A 21,727-nucleotide genomic window follows, 5' to 3' on the forward strand; every position below is an offset into this window, starting at 1 on the left:
TTAATAATAACTATACTGTTTGATATGAAACAATTAAATGTTTTTAATGATTACTAATATGCTGATAAACTAATGTGAGAATAATTTTTTCAAGGGTTAAATATAATAACTAGAATATATATAATAAGACAATACTTGGTGAACAACATTTATTTTTAATTTGTTTTGAGTTTGAAATGTGATAAAAATAAAATGTTTTAATTTGATATCGATCTGCCAAAGTTAACAAACAAATACAATTTAAAATTTAATATACAATCTTAAATATTAAAAAAACAAATTTAACAAACAAATACAATTTAAAATTTAGTTTTTTTTGTTATAAAATATTGTCCTGCGGTGTACCGCGGGTTAAAATCTAGTAATTATTTAATAGAAATTTATATTTACTCATTACAGCCATTAGTTTAATATTTTCAGTTAGGATCACTTTGTCATAATGATTTTTTTAATTGTAGCTTTACCATAATTTTTCATAAAAAACCTTATATTTATAATACTTTAAATAATATTTTTTGCAAAGTTGCGTCTATTTTACATAATATTTTTTGTAATAAGTTTTCATTTTGATGGTTGTGTTTTTAGTAACAGTTTATGTTTAATGTTTATGTATTCAAACTATTTTATTACATTTAAATGATTTCATAGTGTATAATTTTAAATTTTAAATTTTATTTATTTTTTTCTAAAATACTTCCCTGCAACATCACCTGTCTGAGTCCTAGTATTTTCAATACCCAATCATTTTTTTTTTTTTTTTGAACTAATACCCAATCATATTTTATACATTAGTTCTTGGAGAATATATACCTTGAATTACGGAAACATTTTGGAGAACATATACCTTGAATAATTGTTATGTTGGAGAATATATACCTTGAATATATTACGGAAGCATTTTGTTAATTTATGTTAAATATCTTCAATTTTCAGATGTATTTGTTCTCGAAAATAACTAAAAATAATATGAAACAATTAAAACAAAAAAGAAATCTATAATTTTAGTCAATGTTATATTTAAAAAGAAAATGCATATTTCTTTTCATTTCATAGACTCGTTCATGTAATCGTTTTAAAATTATTACAAGTTAAAACACCTTTTGCATTTCATTTTTGTAATACACTTTTTTTTTTTTGGGGGGGTCATATCACATCTTTTGACAATAATTTCATGTACTGATCAGATATCAGCTAGGCAGAATATATAGGCACGTACATATTACATAGCCACAACCATATAAACGGTAACACATCTGCATTAATCAAAATTAGGAACACAATTAGGTTAGCTACTTCTGTGCCAAGTAAACTTGCTCAGACTTCACCAATGGGAGAATTGAGCAAAGATTTGTCTCTCTTGACTATATCCCGAGTCTCTTGGAACCACACTCTGAGCAGAACTTGGATGTCTCTCTCAAGTACTGTGCTCCACATTGGTCGCAGAATTTTGCGGGACTAGTTGGCTGTGGAAAGACAGATGAACATATATATGCGGAATGGAGATCGAAATGATACAATCGGGATATATATTATGGAAGATTTGTACCATTACATGGCCTCCAGTGAGGGGTTGCAAGCAAGCCATGTGCTGTGAAATAGATGGTGACTGGTGGGTGTGAGATAGTTCAGGGTCACATTGATGGTTCTGACCGGGAAAATGTGTGGCTGCGTGTTGACTTTGGTAAATAGATTGATGATGGTGGTGGCTCTGTTGAATAGATTGGTGAAATTGATGAGACAAAGACGACATATGATGTTTGGAAGGAGAAGGAGTGTGATGTTCCTGCAATTATGATCAATTTTGGAAAGATCATTAACATTAGAATTTGCCATAGTATGTAGATTCGGAAAGAGTATGCGCATACTTCATTATCGGAGCGAAACCCTTGTGTATTGGCTAACGTTGAAGACTCTATACCTGAAAATGTCTGCAAAACAAAACACAAACACACTGTCACTTGTTCTTCGAACTCAAAGCTATAAAACAGAGAGTTGATTGGTCTTACAGGCAAGCCATGGATGCTGGAGACAGAATTTTGACCACGCCTATGCTTGGGTCGAGGGCAATAGAATTTATAATCTCTCGCAGAGACAGCCACTTCATTACGGCCTGTTAATCGCTTAAACCTGTAGTGACAACATCCAATTATATACTGAAGTAGATAACTTACAATAGTAAAAAGTCTTGATGATGATTGCTCACCATTCAGCATCTTCATTAGGCAAATCATCTGGCTTTTCAACAATATCCAAACCATTGACCACCACGAAACGAACTCGTTTCTCGTCATGTACTACCAATTCTGGAAATCTTGTTCTTGTTTCAACAGAAGTCGCCAGTTCTCTTCTCCTGAACATGCAACTACCTGTAAAATATACCATAGAAGAGACAAATCATACATAATCAACTAATGCTCCTCAAAACATAATCACACATTTGCAAAAACATCAGAACAGATACAAAATTGTACCTCTCTTAGGAAACTTCTTAGTTAATTTCCGATACAAGCCACCAGCTGCTTCCAGAGAAACCCCAATAGTCTTTTCCCTTATCCCATTCAACGAAGCAAGCCTCACATTTGCTTCAGCAGCTAAAGTCTCATACAAATTCGCAACATACATCAACGGTAACGCAAACCGGGGATCACCTTCATATTGTATATCATCAGACTTCCTCTTGAGTTTGTTATTAAGATCATCATCCCGTCCATCAAAAACCACATCAAGAACAAGCTTGTCCTCACAAACCTCAATCACATGTTGTGTAATAAAGTAGTCCACGATGATTTGTAGAAATCTCGCTCTTGCTGATTCAATCGGTGAAACATCTAAAACAAAACAAAACCAAATCAATGATAACGAAACCAATCCAAATACTGAGATTGATTGATCCTTCCTTAATAATACCTTCAATGCTTAACATGTTGTTCTCCATGTTAGATCCACCTTCTTCAACAACTTCATCGTGGATTTGCATAGGGTTTCTGTATGATTCATGCATACAGTCCTGCCAAAAACCCCAAATTTCAGTTACACAAACCCTAAAAAAAAAAAATTGAGACCAAAACTGAGAAAATTTATACACACCGCAGAAGAGGAATCGCCGTCGTTATTCAAACTATCGTCGTCGATATCTCTCGCCGAACCATCAACGGAGTTAAGATCGTGAAGAGAAGTGCCGATGTAGGAATCAGCTGATCCCAAATTGTAATGCTGCACTCGAACCCTAGCTCCCATCTCTCTTTTACCACAGAACAATTCAAAAAACACAAAAACACAAATTCAGAAACGATTCAACCATTTTCGATTACAGATTCGAGTTGAGAAGATGCAGAATCATCTGGAGATTGCATCTTCAGAGCTTTTGAGGTTTTTTAACTCTACTGATCGATTCGTGTTTGATAGAGAGACAGAGAGAGAGAGAGAGATTAAACGGTTATACAAACCGGGTTCAAGAGAAAGAGAGAATCCGAAGCTGAATCCGTACCTGGAGATTATCGTACGCTGACAGAGATCTCCGAACCTCGCTCTAAATCTCCCACACCTGTTTCCGAGCCAGCCTACACTCAGTCTTGGAAACTCTCAAGTCACAACAACTACTTATTAAGCAACTCTATTAAATATTAGTACATTTTTTATTTTATTTTGGGCAACATAATAAAAACTGAAAAAATATTACTGTAATAACCTTCTCTATGACTAATTTTGCTTAATTTATAATTCATACATTTTCAAGCTCATCTGCTTAATGAAAAAAAATAGATAATTTGTTCAATACTAAACTAAATTATTCATCATCAATAAGTGAAAATTACATTTTTGGGGAAAAGAAAGAAGAAAAAAATATGTACACAGACCAAAACTGGGGATTTTTTATTGGTTCCTCAATGCAACAATACAAAAAAAAAAACAAACAATGAAGAACCCTTAAAACCCATCTTCAAGCAAATTGATTCATAATGTTCAGTTCACTACTTTCTCTCATCCTTTCCATTTAGCTTTAGAGCCTTGAAGTCTGCAACAAAAAGAATTAATCTTCGTTATCACACAGACTCAACTCAGATTTTAGTAACAAAGCACCCAATATTGGATTAGTTTGGTACCTCTGCTTTTTTCGATGAACAATTTATTCGTCGATAAGCTTTCTCCTCAGATTAGTCTTGAACCAAACTGGGAAACTGTAGCTGACAAGATTGTTTTATGATGAATCTTGTAGATTTTTCAGGAGAAGCTTAGGCTGGAGACTCCGTAGTCTGGTTTCTTGTTCTTCAGGAGAAACAAGAATCAGTCTGATAAAGAGCAAAAAGATTGAATCTTTCGAGTTCAAATGTACAGCTGATGCTTCATCAGATAACTCTGCAACTCTACAGCTTCGTGTGTACATCCAAGCTCATAGTGTTTCTTTAAGACACTAATACACAAAACCTCATCAGGGAGAATCCCTTCCCCAATCATTTCCTTGAGGAAGGATCTCGCTTTCTGCAACTGGTTGCAATGCGATAGTCCCCAAACTAACGAAGTATAAGCAAGCAAATCAAGCTTCATACCAATCTCAGCCATTTTGTTTTGTAAAGCCAAAGCCTCTACCACATTCCCTTGCTTAAATTTCCCATCCATTAACGATGTGTAAGCCGTTCTGTCCGGAACCAGACCCTTCTGAGCCATATGTTCAAACAGAGTTGTCGCAGCCTCGACTTGATTATCTTTACATAGACCATCAATCATCGCTGTGTATATCGCTGCATTAGCTTGTAGACCAAAATCTTTACTTATCCTCTCGAAATAATCAATAGCTTTAGAAACTAACTTGTTTTTGCACAATCCATCAATCAAAACGCAGAATGTAACAAGTGTGACCTCGATATCAAGTTCTAGCATCTCGTCAAGTAAATGCAATCCCTCAGTGGGGTTTCCCGACTTAAAGTAAGCATCCATTAACGTTGTGTAGATCAGTGGATTCGCTTTGATTCCACATTCCTTCATTTCATTCATCACTACCTTAGCTGCCTCTATCTTCTCTAAACCACACAAACCCCAAATGAAAGTTCCATAGAGCAGTAAATCCGGTTTAATACCTCTCCCCTTCAATTCGTTCAGAAGCTCTAAAGCTTTGTCCATGTTTTTTGCCTTTATAAAACCATGAATGAGAGCATTGTAACTTGCAAGATTTGGAATCACACCAGCTGTATCCATTTTCTCAAAAAGTTCTTCAGCTTCTTTCATTCTCTCCGCATCACAAAGGCCATCGATCAGTGCAGTGTAAGTGACCACATTCCATTCCACACCCACCTCCGACATCTCATGAGCCAGCCTAAAGGCATCTGAGAGATTACTGATTTTACAATTGGCATCGATGAGAGAAGTATACGTATATTCATTAGGCACAAGACCAACCCTTCTCATGTCAACATAGAACTTGATGGCTTGTTGCATCATACCCTCCTTACAAAATGCATCAACCAAAGTACTGTAACTCACAACATTTGGTTTCAACCCATTTCGCTTCATCTCCCTATAAAACTCCAAACCTTGAGGTAATTTCCCAAATTTACAGAAACAATTGATCAACGCATTGTATGTTATCACATCAGGCTCACAGCTCATATCCTTCATGTCCTCGAAAAAGCAAACTGCATCATCTAATCGACCAACCTTCCCAAAACCATCAATCATAGAATTATATGTGACAGTGTCTGGAATCAAACCTCTAAACTTCATTTCATCAAACAAACCTCTAGCAGCTTCTACATCTCCTTCTTTACACATACAATCTATCATTATGTTGTAAGTAAACACAGTCGGTCTCGCACCAGCACCAATCATGTCTTTAAAAAACCTCTTCACCCCATCAGTCTTCCCTAATTTGGCAAACCTATGCAATAAACCGTTGCAAGACCTGGTTTTTGGGAAAACCTTAAATCTCTTCATCTTAGAGAAACACAGGATAGCTTCCTCAAGCATTCCTAAATCAATCAAAACACTAAACAAAGCATCAAACACTCCAAAACCAGGAACACACACGTTCCTCGTAGACCACAGAACATCAAAAACATCGCAGTCATCAGCCTTCTTAGACAAAAAAGCCATCTCTCTAATGATACTATTAGCATCGTAATACATTCTAGCACAAAACAGAATGTGAGCTACTATACAGTACGATTCCAAGGTGTGCTTAAACCCATCACGGTTCATCGACCATTTGAAGAATTTGAAAGCTAATTTCGGGTCTTCTTTCAATTCAACGAGAACCCTCGGAACCCAAATCGGAGCTGATTTCAAATCAAGAAGCTTTTCGATTCCGGGATCATCCCAGAGATCATTCTGAATAACTTTACGGATCCAATCTCTATCGAAATCGTCGGAATAATAAGAAGAAGCACCACCACCGCTTTTGCTAACGAAGGGGTATCGGATGATACAGAGAAAGCTAGTGAACCAAACGAAAGGGCAAGAGATGAAGGAAGATTCAGAGGGAGAAGATAGAGGGAAACAGAGAGGGGATTGGATTTGAGAGAGAGAAGAGGAGCAAGGGCTTACATGGCGAGGGAATCTCCGATTAATGTGAATAAAGTTGCGAAGAGAACAGAACATTTTCAGGAAAAGGTTCAAAAAGAAAGGAATGAGTCTCATGGTTTAGACATGGTCTTCCTCAAACTATTCGACTGAAGAAGAAGAAGAAGAAGAAGAAGAAGAAGAAAGTAGGGTTTATGAACTCTGTCTGGGGTTTGTTGCTTTTTTCCCTCAGTGACTATTTTTGTTTTTTTTTTTGTAAAATATTAAACTTTGGTGGGCCTTTTGCTGCATAGGCCCAAAATTAATAAGTCTTCACTCTTCAGTACATATCTGATTATTTATTTTATTTTCAACATGTTTTTAACTCATGGTTGATTATATAGATAATCAAAAGTTTTGTGATTTAGTGGGGTTATTGGTTTGAGATTTGAGTAGAGTTTTAAAGACTTTAAATGTTATGTAGATCAAGATTTTGTTAAACACTGTTAAAGTTAAGTGTTATTAGTTTGTCATTTCAAATCTTAACAAATTTGGATTATTGAATTCAAACTTTTATAAAGTCAAAGTTTTGTGTTACTAAACTAAAACAAAGTAATTTAGGATTATTAGTGAATTCAATTATTATGTTATTCGTTCATGATTTTATACACTTTTTCACAAAATAAAGTCATACAAAATATCACAAATATACATAAATTGTTTTGAGTACTTTTAAAAGATTTTAGAAAACTAAACAACAAAATTATGTAATAGTCTCTAAAAATCTTTTCACTTATTCACTTTTGATTATTTTGTTTAAGTATTCAAAATAAATTATAATCCAATAACACCCCTAGTGTGAAATAGGATTACAAAATTCATTTTTTTTAAGTGTAAAAATGATAACAGAAAAGGAATTAAAAGCTAACAGTCTTCGTTACAATTTTTGTTTGATATGCAAATTTTGTGAAATATCGAATTAAACACAGTTATTCCCTGAGATTTTCCTTTTAATTTGAGGAAAAAAGTGTACTACATAAGCACACTTGGTAATACAACTTTCAATGTATTATCAATCTCAATCCCAATCTCTAAATTCGACATTGTTTCCCTTTCCCTTGCGAGGATAACGAATACCACCAAAATTCTGAATATCCGCTTTGTGTCCACCCCTACTTGGAACCTTTAGGTATTCTCAGTAGCACAAATTTTAAAAAATTGTGAAATCTAAAAAGATTGTCTGGTTTTACAATTAACGTAAAACTCCATGTTCAAAAGAATGTATTCCAAAACAAACCAGCGTAAAATATCAAAATACAATACTAACAATTCTCTATATATAAAAAAAAGAAGAGTCAGCGAGGCTAATGAGTTTCTTAAATTTATGCAGTCGAAGCTAATACATACACAAACATTCCAAACTGAAAGAGATGCTCAAGAGTAATGAAGTTACTTGAGGAGGGTGATATGTGGTTATTATCACGCTCAAACTTATGCCAACTGAAATAATAATAAAAAGTATGGCAAAAAGTCTACGATTGGAAAAAAAAGTGTTAGGCGGTTTACTTCATTTGAAGACGTCTACAAATCAAAAGGTTTGATATATCGCGGGATTATTTTTTTTACTAAAATCATTAAATTTTAAATTGTAATTATTACTTAACTTTTTACGTTTTATTTTAAATTTAAGATTGTATAATTGTATTTTGACTGTTAATTCTACAATTTAATCTGCGGTTTATATACAATACAATAATTTTTTTTTATAAATTAACTTCACCAATCCAAGATAAAAAAATATTCGGAGGATGAGCCATAATTCATTACAAAACTTATTAATATCCGCTTATATTATTAAGTTGTACTAGTTTGTTTATAATAATCATGTATATAGATGTGTCCAACAGGTCGGTCCACATTTCTTTTTCCTTGGACCGCAGCGGGTCAACCCGCTAAGATCATGGTCGTTAATGTTATGCTCAAGCATGTCCTTAACATAAATTTTATATTAATTATTCTTAAAAAATTTAGTGGCAAACAAAAAAATAAAAAAAATTTAAAATAACTTATAATATTGATATTTTGTAAATATCTTAATTGATAATTTAAATTTCCTCACATTATCACATATTTCACGTATTATATATACATAACTATGTAAAAATATATTTATTTTAATCTTATATTTGTAGTTTTTGGGACAACCCGCCAACCAAAGACATAACTTGCTAAAATCCGTAATCTCGATAGACTTAATTGTAAGGACCATCTTGTAACGGTACACCACAACCCTATATTTTCTATATAAATTTTATCTTTAGAAATTTATTACTTTTTAGTATAGAAATTTATTATTTTTTAGTATAAAATACTGATGGTCGTAGCGATGGATTATTGACATTTTAAATTTATAATAATATCGATCATAACCAGTCCCATAATAATTTAAATTTATTAAATTTTATTAAATAAGATATTTAAAACATTTATAAAAATTAATTGCTATACAGAAATCTTATTGTTTAGGAATTTAAGTTTTTTGTTTTATGTATTTTTTAGGGATTTTATTTGGTAATGTTACTTTAAATCTTGTTATAGATTAAATATTTTACATTTAGTAGAGGAACTCTTTAGATTTTCTATATATTAAAGACTGGAAAATCTGGAGAAATTTATTTTAAAATTTAAAAATTTGAAGTAATTGAATATGATTGATTGAATGAATATAGAGTAAAAGCAAAAAATTTGTTTAGTTTTGCAGAAAATTAGGTTCAGAATGGGATAATTTAGGAAAATTATATTGGATTGATAAGAGAATATTTAATTCTTTTTTGTCAGAGGGGCATATTTAATTAACATAACCTTTTTTGCATATTTTGATATTTTGTTATATTTTTTAAAAAAGTATTTTAATTGTAATGGCATTGGTTGTAAATACCTTTGAACTCCAAGCCTTATTCTCAAAAATGCTGTGAAAATAATAATATAGATACAACTAAAGACACTAAGAAGAGCAAAATATACATATGGTAAAAAAAAAAATTCAACATGTTACCAATCCCCTTTTTAATAAAAGGAAAGTACACAACCTTGTTTTGGTAGACTTTATAATTTTAATAAATAGTTATAAATGGTTACAAATAGGTTATACATAAATTATAGATTAATCCATATATTAATTGGTTACAAGTTGATAGTTCATATATTAATGGTAACAAATAAAAGAGAAGTATAGTGAATCCTAGGGGTGTCAATTGGGCTGGCCCGGCCCGGCCCGAAATATTACTGAGCCTATATTTCAAAGCCCGAGCCCGGCCCTAACAGAGCTATAGGGCTTTTCGGGCTTTTTCGGGCTTATCTTACCGATAAAAAATTCAAACTTATAAGCCTTAAAAAACAGTGTTTGAAGGTGCACTATAAAAAAATCAATCAAAAAATTAATAACTCATCTATATTCATTACAACCAACTTAATTTAAAATAAAAAGTTTAAGACTAAACAAAATTTCTATACTTTAACCAAATAAAGTAATATATAATTCATATAAAATATCATGGATAAATTTTTTAAAAGTATTAAGTATGGTTATTAAGTAAATATAAAACCTAGGATTAGAGTTTAAAACTTTAATTACAATAAATTATTAATCAAATATTGCAATCAAACAAAAATGTTAACAAAAAAAGTACCAATATACTCCCTCCGTTTCAAAATATAGGATGTTTTAGTAGAAACACACATATTAAGAAAAAGTTACTTTTAAAAAGTTTAACCAATCATACCCAAGACTGCATAATAGAAAATATAAAATTAATCTAAAAGTTGCATAGAAAGTTGGAAACATCTTATATTATGAAACAAAAATAATCCTCTAAACATCCTATATTATGAAACGGAGGGAGTATTTGTTAAAGGGCTTTTTGGGCTGGCCCGAGCCCGGTCGGGCTAAGCCCGGTCGGGCTAAGCCCGAAAAACCCTATAGCCCAAACGGCTGAGCCCGAAAGCCCCGATTTTTTCTGGACAAATATATTTAAGCCCGAGCCCGCTATTTTTCAGGGCCGGGCCAGGCCAGCCCGCGGGCTTTGGCCCTAATTGACATGCCTAGTGAATCCCCTTTTTAATGAAAGGGAAGTACACAACATTGTTTTGGTAGACTTTATAATTTTAATAAATGGTTAAATGGTTACAAATAGGTTATACATAAGTTATAGATTAATCCATATATTAATTGGTTACAAGTTGATAGTTCATATATTAATGGTAACAAATAAAAAGAAAGTATAGTGTATTTTGATTATTAATTCTACAATTTAATCTACAGTTTATATACAATACAATAATTTTTTTTTTATAAATTAATTTCACCAATCCAAGATAAATAATATTCGGAGGATGAGCCATAATTCATTACAAAACTTATTAATATCCGCTTATATTATTAAGTTGTACTAGTTTGTTTATAATAATCATGTATATAGATGTGTCCAACAGGTCGGTCCACATTTCTTTTTCCTTGGACCGCAGGGGGTCAACCCGCTAAGATCATGGTCGTTAATGTTATGCTCAAGCATGTCCTTAACATAAATTTTATATTAATTATTCTTAAAAAATTTAGTGACAAACAAAAAAATAAAAAANTTATAATATTGATATTTTGTAAATATCTTAATTGGTATAAATTAAATTTCCTCACATTATCACATATTTCACGTATTATATATACATAACTATGTAAAAATATATTTATATAAAATATATTTATTTTAATCTTATATTTGTAGTTTTTGGGACAACCCGCCAACCGCAGACATAACTTGCTAAAATCCATAATCTCGATAGACTTAATTGTAAGGACCATCTTGTAACGGTACACCACAACCCTATATTTTCTATATAAATTATATCTTTAAAAATTTATTACTTTTTAGTATAGAAATTTATTACTTTTTAGTATAAAATACTGATGGTCGTAGCGATGGATTATTGACATTTTAAATTTATAATAATATCGATCATAACCCATCCCATAATAATTTAAATTTATTAAATTTTATTAAATAAGATATTTAAAACATTTATAAAATTAATTGCTATACAGAAATCTGATTGTTTAGGAATTTAAGTTTTTTGTTTTATGTATTTTTTAGGGATTTTATTTGGTAATGTTACTTTAAATCTTGTTATAGATTAAATATTTTACATTTAGTAGAGGAACTCTTTAGATTTTCTATATATTAAAGACTGGAAAATCTGGAGAAATTTTTTTCAAAATTTAAAAATTTGAAGTAACTGAATATGATTGATTCAAATGAATATAGAGTAAAAGCAAAAAAAAATTTTAGTTTTGCAGAAAATTAGGTTCAGAATGGGATAATTTAGGAAAATTATATTGGATTGATAAGAGAATATTTAATTCTTTTTTGTCAGAGGGGCATATTTAATTAACATAACCTTTTTTGCATATTTTGATATTTTGTTATATTTTTTAAAAAAGTATTTTAATTGTAATGGCATTGGTTGTAAATACCTTTGAACTCCAAGCCTTATTCTCAAAAATGCTGTGAAAATAATAATATTGATACAACTAAAGACACTAAGAAGAGCAAAATATACATATGGTAAAAAAAAAAAAATCAACATGTTACCAATCCCCTTTTTAATAAAAGGGAAGTACACAACCTTGTTTTGGTAGACTTTATAATTTTAATAAATAGTTATAAATGGTTACAAATAGGTTATAGATAAATTATAGATTAATTCATATATTAATTGGTTACAAGTTGATAGTTCATATATTAATGGTAACATAAAAGAGAAGTATAGTGAATCCCCTTTTTAATAAAAGGGAAGTACACAACATTGTTTTGGTAGACTTTATAATTTTAATAAATGGTTACAAATAGGTTATACATAAGTTGTAGATTAATCCATATATTAATTGGTTACAAGTTGATAGTTCATATATTAATGGTAACAAATAAAAAGGAAGTATAGTGAATCCCCTTTTTAATAAAAGAGAAGTACATAACCTTGTTTTGGTAGACTTTATAATTTTAATAAATGGTTATAAATGGTTACAAATAGGTTATACATACGTTATAGATAAATCCATATATTAATTGGTTACAAGTAACAAATAAAACTTTAATTGTAACCGAAAATCTTAAAGAGGATATTCCAAATTGATATTTCAAACTTTATTTTCGTAAGATCACGTTGTTTCCAAAGATCTACAATCACAATATTACCAATTTATTTTCCTGAGATTTTGTTGATAAACCACAACGTCAACCAGTTATTAAAGGAGATTAAAATATACTCTCAATCATAAAAAGAAAATACACAACTTTTTTTTTTGTATGACAAAACGGAAGTACACAACTTTTTTTTGTAGAATATATAATTTTTATAAGTTGGTTACAAAATATATAATATATTAAAAATAGGTTGGTTAGAAAATAAATGTTATAGATGAAATCCATGGCTATATGAAATTACGAATACACTTAAGAATATCTCAAAGAATCCTATTAAATATAATATTCCAATGATTTATACAATTTCTAAAAAAATATTTTGATTATTCCATTTATTGTTACACCATATATAGGGTTAGGCATAAAAAATATATTGTTAGGCGTAAAAAGAAATAAAATCTTTGCAATTAATCACACTTCATCGTGATTTCCGAGATTTTATTTTGAATTGCAAAATAAAATCTAACCTAATACCCTTCCAAGCTTTTAATATAAATCAATGTCTTTAAAATCGAACCGGAATGTGAACCGGAAGTCTTTCGGGTCATTGGGTCAACAAGTCGGACCGATTGAATTACGGGTCAATTAGTTTATTAGTTTGATTACATTTTATAAATATAACATATAATTTTCTATAAATATATGAACAAAACATACATTGTTAGGTACTAAACAACTAAAATTAAACTTTTAAATGATTAGATAAAATAACTAACTGATTCTTTTATAAATAACAACATTTATTTTTAATTTGGTTTGAGTTTAAAGTGTGACCAAAATAAAATATTTTAATTTGAGACCGAAAAGCTGGTTTGACCCACCGGTTCAACCACCGGTTCACGGGTTTTTAGCGGGTTTTTCTGGTTTTTGAGGGTTTTATTTGTCAGGTTTTAAAAGAATACTTGGACCAGAATACCTATCAGGTTGTTGTTGGATCGAACCGACCGGCCGGTCCAGTCTTGGTTAAAAAACATTGATATAAATCATTCAGATCTCCATTCACCAAAATACATCTCTCATATTCATACAAAAAATAATAATAATAATAACAATCGTTTCTCAGTTTACAATACTAAACTGTCTTATAAATTATATTTTATTTTGAAATTATGATACAAACAAAAGGAATTTCAACCCGTGCTATCCAAATCTAGTTATAAAGATTTTGACTGTTCGGTCGTTCAGGGTTGTAATACTCGTCGATCTTATTTATAACTCATAAGATTTTTTTTTATTGATAAAATAGTCAAATCTAGAGATTCAAACATAATTAAGTACTCGCCCATTAATAGAAACTAGCAAATACAAGTACAGTACTTGAAGTACATGTCCTAAGCTAACATTGCAAACACACAAGTTTTCTTCTTCAATCCATTCTGAAGATCTGAAGGAAACAGTTTCAGAACAAATACAAGCCTCCTCTTCTTATTATGTCCATCAATGTTGCTCAATATCGCTGTCTTGAAGATCTTTCCAACATCCAAGATTCTTCATTAACATTTGATCCATAACCTTGTCTGATTATGTGGTCTGTGTTGTTGTTAACATCAACTTTCTGACTGAAATTCGCAGAGGAGGATAGACCTTGAACCGCCATCGAAGTAGTGACAGAAACAGAACGGTTAGAAGCGGGTGATACATCAACCGCAAAGTTTTGAATTTGAGATGTACCATGTTCATCATTAGGAATCCAAACACCAAAACTAGCGGACAGATGACTGTCTATCGGTTGACCAAAAAATGCAGCTAATGTCTGTGGATGTACTTTTCCGGAGGAAACCAAAGCTTGAATGTTTTCATATCTTTTGACACACTCCGTGTCTTTACTCTGCGAAGCTGCACCGCTTAGTCTCTTCAGATACAATCGGAACTTCTGCAATTATATTGACTCACTCAGATAAAACCTCTATACATAATTTCAGATTCAATCAAATCAGTGAACCAAACCTGTAAATGACTAGCCACTGGTTTGAAGAGAGAGGCATCCGAAAGCGACTGTTAAGTGGTAATACCTGTAGTGAGTAGCACTCTGACGTAATTTAACTCATCAATACTACCCTTATTTGTAAAATACTACTAGATGAGTCCTCTGAAAAAATCTTATTAGACAAAATTAACAAAATCTTTTGGGGTCACGGTCCTCCTCATGCACTACTATATCACAATGCTTATCACGCCGGCGAATCAATGCGGTGGCATAGCCAGATTATTCGTTTTCGGACAGAAAGCTCATTTGACTGAGATACCCTCGTTCACAAACTTGAATACCCTTTTCACCGTGTCTCCGGTGGTGGCGTTGGCGGCAGAGAGAAGAGCTTCGAAGGCCTTCCGGTGTTGTGCTCGGAGAAGGGTGAGAGAAGACGTCGTAGGAGGTGAAAATGAAGATGAAGAGTACGGGAACAATGAGGAGATGGCGATGCTGGAGGTATATAGCCAGTCGTGTAGAGAAGAAGCGCTTATTGTATTGTTAATGACGAAGAAGTGGAAGTTATCATCTTTGAAGGAGTGTCGTCGTGCCTGAGCGGAGAAACGGCGGTGGATCCGGCGAGGAGTGTGTTGCCGGAGAGAGCAGTGATTGCAAAGATTGATAAAGTGAGAGGTCCTTTTGATCCATCACAGATTCATTACATTCAAAAGGGACTCTCTTTTCAAGCCTTCAAGGAGACCAGACTCAACTCATGAATCACAGTATCCATATATATACAGTATCTCATATTTGAAATATTGTTATGGTCCATGAATGTTGTTGATGAAACTTTCAATACCTCACCTCTGTTTCTGAACTAATTTCAGGATTTGCAAGTCACACTAAGCAAAAGCCAGAATAAGATATATATAAAATAACACATACACAAGCCTACTCTTTATCTATATATATAACAAAACCAATAAACATCACCAGCATAAAAGTTAGCCATAAATTTGAAATCAGTGTTTCTCTCCCCTGTTTTTATTTTTACCTTGAAATCTTACTATGTTAGAGAAGCACACAAACCTTCCCATATTGGATTTCTACATTTGTATGCTTTCATATACCATTCCTTCAATCTATTAACCACTGATTGAGATTCATATTCTTTTGCTCGTGGAATCGACTTCTTTGATCACTGGGTACTCCTCGTCATCCCCATTCGTCCTGAACGTCTGCTAAAACACGGATTATGCAAACAAAACATTCAACTACTATAAAGTTAAAAGAGGAAACTAACTTATAATCATTATACTGGACCTATATAATAAGAAACGTCAAGTACCTTCCAGAAAGCTATTGTGCTGTTGTTGAAGCTCCTTTTGAGTTAACAGAGGGACGTCTCGTTCTACTATCTGATCCTTTGTTATCCACACGCATAGCTGAAACCTCTTTCTCCATTGCAGCCACTTCTCTCCTCATCTTCTTTGCTTCGGTGAATATGAATCACAACTCGAAGCAGCAACAGAAGCCCAAAAAGAAAATTAAAAAAAAAAAACCTGCAAAAATCTTCGTTCTTCGAGGCATCACTTTGTCACTACCATCTTTCCACTCATTTGCCACTACAGCTGCAACCCTGCTTGCACTTACTTTGGCACGAGCCAGTTCCCGATCAAGGACTCTCCTCGCTTCCTAAGCACAGGATTAATGGCCATTGCTATGATTAGCACATGGATTGAATTTTTAAGTACAAGGGTAGCAATAGAACTATACGTGTAAGTAATTATTACATTCATTTCTTGGAATTTCCTCTGGTAATCCCTCACAGCATTTGCAGCTGCACCACCAGAAAGAACAGCTTCTTCAAGCTCTCGTACAGTCTGGGTAAACTTTTCAACTTTTGCCACCTTTTGTCTGTGCAATCTGTCCAAAATTCTGTTCTCTTCCTATTTAAACAATTGATAAACAAGGGATGCTCACGATAACGAAGGAGAGAGATCCAGGAATTTAGAGTACTGCTGCGTAAAGGAGGTAAAAGTAATACCTGACAAATTTCTATCTGTTTCATTAGAACATACTTCATGTCTCGCCAACTTGAGTTCAGCCTCTAAAGGGGCGAGAATGGCATCAATAGGAGGCATATCATCATCCTTTTGAGCAGCATGAACCCTTCAAAGAGTGGCTTCTGCAGCAAATTGAGCTGCCATGGAAGCCCCTTTTTCTTCGTTAACTTTCTTGATTTCAAGGTTCTGTGACAACATGTAATATCATCAAATACAGAATCCAAAAAGACAAGAAATTGAAAAATAAAAAGAAACCGAGGTTCCCAAACATAGCAAACATACTTTACTGTCAAGAAGGTTTTCAGTTAGTTTGAGCTTCTCCGACATCTTTCCCAACTCTTAGGTAAGCTTAAGCAATTAAATTAAAGAGAAGAGTGTCAGCTTATACAAAGATGATTTCTGTGACATCTAATATATATAATGCACAAACACAATTCTTTTTTCTCACAAGACATTTTAAAATTTGGATTAAAACAATAGCTAGAGCCAAACACCATAACACATCTTTTAAAGACAAGGATTCAAGAATAAGTATATGCTTCATAGAGCGGCTGCTCAGTGCTCACAGGCCAAACGAGAGTTAACCCAGGGTCACAAAGGAACGATAACAACAAACTGAATGATAACGGAAAGTACTACGGCCACATATAAAACTTATCAAAAAACATCCCAAGATTTCTTCAGTTCAACCACCTGAACTGCACAATAAAGAAAGAACTCCAATGCAACTTGAGCAGAAACTACTAAACGAAGGATAACAGTTTTAAAGATCTAGGAATTCGAATTTTGTTTCACGAACCTAACCTCTTCCTAACCATTAGTCAAGCTATATTTTCAAATACATGGTCTTGTGAAAGATACAGTTGCATCAAGTCTAACACAGGACATGGTGAAAAGTATAAGGGAATGACAAATTAATTGCAGAAACTAATAGCCGAATTGCTTCATCTTCTCAATCCATATATATAATCAACACTAGTAAATACACTGCAATTAATTAAGACAATCTTAAGAAGGAAGGAAGTAAACTAACCTCTTCAACAGCCTTCTCTCTCTCTCTCTACCGTTCAGACAACCTCAATGCTTTGATCTCAGCTTGGGATTCAGACAATTCCCGATCTTTTATCTGCACCCACAAAAGTCAAAGTTTCAAAACCAACAAGTGACACTCATGCACTCATGCACGTTAATGACCAGTTTAAAAACCCCCAAATTTTATCAAATTACAAAAATCAAAAAATGTCAACGCGAAACTTGAAACCAACCAATAGAAAGAAACAGATCGACTGTGATAGAGTACCTCTGACATCGTTCAAAATTTTAACCGGATCTGAGCCATGGAGTAAAGTAATGAACTCATTATCCGCGTCAAAACTCGGCTTCATTGACCTCCGTCGTGATAAACCCCTACTTCCTCCTGCACGGAATGAAGATGACATACATAGTCAATCACGGCGAAGGAGTCCTCGCCGTCGTACCAAACTCACTCGCCGTTGGTCGTCCATTGTTAACCTCAGACGCCGCATATCCATTTTTTTAATCCCGATCTATAAACCAACTCTACACATCAAAATTCGCAAGTAATGAGTCCCAAGATCCATAATAAGAAGATAGGATCCGATTTCGTTAGCCCACACCTTTAGAGGCTTTCATTTAGGCCCATTAGTTCGGTGTATATATAAAACTAGTATTAGCCCCGTGCCATGCACGGGAATACATTTTTGTTTCAATAGAACAAATCATTTTTTTCTGAGAAGAAATAGATAATCTAATATTTTTACTTCACAGTAACCAGAATTTTAGTAATCTGCAAAATTACATTTTTCTATCTAATGAGAGCTTCTAGATTACCTCCTGTTTCTTTCTCTTATTCTACGTGTCTATTTTTTTCTCTCTCTCTATTGCTCCTTCAATCTTCTTCCAATTTGAATCCTCATAGTGTCACAATAAACTGAACTAGATAACTAAAGTGACACACAAACACTTATTTCTAGTATACTTAAGAGTAATGTAGTCGAACGATATTAACAAAAAAGGATTTGACTGCATATGAAAAGACATACACTTATCACGTTACCTCCATGATTTCACTGCATCAATTTCAGCAACATGATAAAGTGGCGTTTAACATTCTCCTTTCTGTAGATCATTTCATTAATTTAGAATGAATTGCCGTTTCACTAATGTTTAAATGTATATCTCCCTATTCCAAGATTTTATGAAATACGTATGTGTGTATTTTGATATGATCTACAGACATATACGGGTGTGCATGTAAACTAATCAGTGTAACCAAACAAATATCAGATTTTAGTACCTTTTCATCCACGATAATAACTTCAATATGCCGAGAGTTATTCAAGGATTATCTTTGACATGACTTCGCAACTTCGGGATATAAGAGCTCTTCATCTTCCAAGCCTTTTTCGATAGATTCACTTAGGAACTTGACTATAATCCAATAACATCTTCATTTTGTTTCCAGCAAAGAGGATCACATATATTTTAGGTAGAAAAGTTTAGAGCCAATATATAGAATTGAGATAAAGAAAAAAAAAATCTAAACGCAAAGTGATGCAAGAGATGCCAAGGGAGAGAAATAAAGATGAATTACAGTTCCACTTGAGTTTTATAATAGAGGAAGTCGGGTAACTGTTTTAAGAATCGTGGTAGTTTTAGATGAGAAAAATTAGGAATTTTTAAATTGAGGATTTTGTGCTTTTAATTACTTTTGCGTTTATTTTTTCAGTTTTTAAATATATGCTTTTGTTTTTTTTATTTTATTTTTTAATTTGTTTTTGAGTAAATTGCCAAATGTCACAATTTAATTGCACAAGTGACTTGTGCTTTATAGGATAAAGGATATACATTCAAATCCTAAAAAGGGATCGAGGAAAGGCGTTTGTGATTTGCTTAGGTTTTTAGACTTGAGAGGATGTGGAAGTACTACCCGGCGGAGCCTAAATACGCGACAGCTGAAATAGCGGTGTGGTGGGACATGAAGGACTGTCCGATTCCAGAGGGTTATGAAGCTCATCGGGTGCGTCCGAGTATAGAAAGAGCGTTCAAGAAACTAGGCTACTATGGTCCTGTCTCCATCACTGCCTATGGCGACCAAACACGAACCCCTGATCATCTCCTGCGAGGGCTCTCTTCCACTGGAGTCTCTATTGCACATGCCGTTACCGGTGAGTCCAATTTCTTATCGATTCTGTGGGTTTAAATTTTCAAAAAAGTGAAATGGTTTCCTTAAAAAAATTTGACTGAAACAGAAAGCACATGCGCTCTCATGTATTCGGATATGGTGGAATGGCGACTTTATCATCCTCCTCCGGCGACAATGATGTTCATATCCAATCAGGTGGACCATGTCTTCTCATTGGATCTGGTCCGGCTACAACAAGAGACGCTATACAACCTCTTTCTGGCTTACTCGGTTAGTTCTAAAGCCATACCAGCCCTTGAAACTTCTGCAGAGTGGCGCTGGAACAAGTTACTAGAGTCGAAGACGAAGAAGACCAGAGTGGTTAAAAAATATGTAGAAGAAGAAGAAGCCATGTTTTGTTGTAAATCGTGCGATATCGATTTCCAAAGCTTGAGGAAACTCAGGAAGCATCTCTCGAGTAGATATCATGCAATAGAAGTAAGCCTAATCCTGTCTCTACGTTAATTAATTGTTTCATTTGTCTAAATTTGAGAGCAACAAACCTTTGTTTTGTTTTATCGCAGGCAGTTATATCCCCTACTCCTCGAGAAATTTCCCCTGTAACGACTAAGTGGGGAAGGAACTACCCAGCCAAGCCTGAATACGCGACAGCTAAAATACTGGTGTTGTGGGACATGGTGGACTGTCCCATTCCCGAGGGTTATGAAGCTCATCGGGTCCGTCCAAGTATAGAAGGAGCGTTCAAGGAACTAGGCTACTCTGGTCCTGTCTCAATCACCGCCTATGGCGACCAATCACAAACCCCTGATCATCTCCTGCGAGGGCTCTCTTCCACTGGAGTCGCTGTTGCACATGCCATTACCGGTTAGTCCAATTTGTTATTGATCTCTGGAATTTCAACTGCATATAGTGAAATGCTTTCCTTTTTATTGAAACAGAAGTCAGATACAGAAGAATGATGTCCGATTTCAGTGAATGGCAAGAGCTTAATCCTCCTCCAGCTACAATGATGCTCATATCCGATCAGATGGAGAATTTCTTCTCAACTTTTGTTGCCCAGCATCAACAAGAGAGTAAATACAACATGTTCCTGGCTTATTCATTTAGGCCTGACAAATTGTTAGCCCTGGTCACCTCTGCAGAGTGGCTTTGGGAAAGCTTACTGGGAGGTGTTTATTTGTCCTCCTCTCATCATCAACTACGTAGTACTGTTGAAATCTAATTACGCTGTTTCTGAGCTATATATATAGTTTGTTCCACAGTTTCAGAGACAAGAAGACACGTTCTTCAGAGGTGCACTAGTCAAAGGGGTGAACATGAATCTACCGGAATGTTTGATTGCGAAACGTGCGAGTGTGATTTCAAGAGCCTTGATGATTTCACGAAGCATCTCTCAACTAATGAACATGCATGGGAAGTAAGCATTCTCTCTCAATACATTGTTTCATTTTTTTGAGCAAATAATATGTTAAAACTTTTTCCACTCCTTTGTCAAGCAGGAGTCTTGTATTCATGAGCATCTTCGATCACGGGATCTGCACACTACATGATGGGATTGACTCCTCTAAACTCTCCTCCTCTCTTAATACGATCTGAGCCTCAAACCATTCCTCTACATCTTCTCTGATCTTTACCACAGACTCCAAAGGAGTGAAGGAAGCTCCTTCAAAGACTAAAGCATTCCTGTTTTTCCATATTCTCCAAAGAATCCATGGAAAACTTCTCCTAAGGGATTGGGGCCATAATGAGTTATCTTTGTTTTCAAGAAGATGGTATATATTGGAATAAACTGAACCCTCCATAAGATAAAAACTGAACTATACATATTTTTATAGTCACA

At 33.7% G+C, this 21,727-nt stretch overlaps 3 protein-coding genes and 2 pseudogenes across 3 annotated transcripts; 2 read left to right on the plus strand and 3 right to left on the minus strand.

Annotated features, from left to right (window-relative positions):
* On the minus strand, window positions 1,362–3,578 carry LOC104710142 (uncharacterized protein At2g02148-like). Its single transcript, XM_010426696.2, has 9 exons — window positions 3,488–3,578; window positions 3,088–3,241; window positions 2,908–3,007; window positions 2,472–2,828; window positions 2,204–2,366; window positions 2,007–2,127; window positions 1,866–1,928; window positions 1,547–1,783; window positions 1,362–1,463 (listed from the first exon to the last, which is right to left on the minus strand). The coding sequence occupies exons 2-9, from the start codon at window positions 3,235–3,237 to the stop codon at window positions 1,362–1,364; spliced, it is 1,293 nt and encodes a 430-aa protein (XP_010424998.1). The 5' UTR covers window positions 3,238–3,241; window positions 3,488–3,578.
* LOC104710141 (putative pentatricopeptide repeat-containing protein At2g02150) lies at window positions 3,855–6,725 on the minus strand. Its single transcript, XM_010426695.2, has 2 exons — window positions 4,104–6,725; window positions 3,855–4,015 (listed from the first exon to the last, which is right to left on the minus strand). The coding sequence occupies exon 1, from the start codon at window positions 6,628–6,630 to the stop codon at window positions 4,324–4,326; it is 2,307 nt and encodes a 768-aa protein (XP_010424997.1). The 5' UTR covers window positions 6,631–6,725; the 3' UTR covers window positions 3,855–4,015; window positions 4,104–4,323.
* Window positions 14,720–15,569, plus strand: LOC104710140 (annotated as a pseudogene).
* LOC104714894 lies at window positions 15,639–18,030 on the minus strand (annotated as a pseudogene).
* LOC104710139 lies at window positions 19,618–21,718 on the plus strand. The gene is given in 5 exon segments (XM_010426694.2): window positions 19,618–19,909; window positions 19,994–20,364; window positions 20,451–20,751; window positions 20,826–21,304; window positions 21,387–21,718. Coding segments are annotated over 5 exon segments (1,455 nt in total). The 5' UTR covers window positions 19,618–19,656; the 3' UTR covers window positions 21,438–21,718.

The sequence above is a fragment of the Camelina sativa genome, chromosome 9 (assembly GCF_000633955.1).
Source record: "Camelina sativa cultivar DH55 chromosome 9, Cs, whole genome shotgun sequence".
NCBI classification, from domain to species: domain Eukaryota; kingdom Viridiplantae; phylum Streptophyta; class Magnoliopsida; order Brassicales; family Brassicaceae; genus Camelina; species Camelina sativa.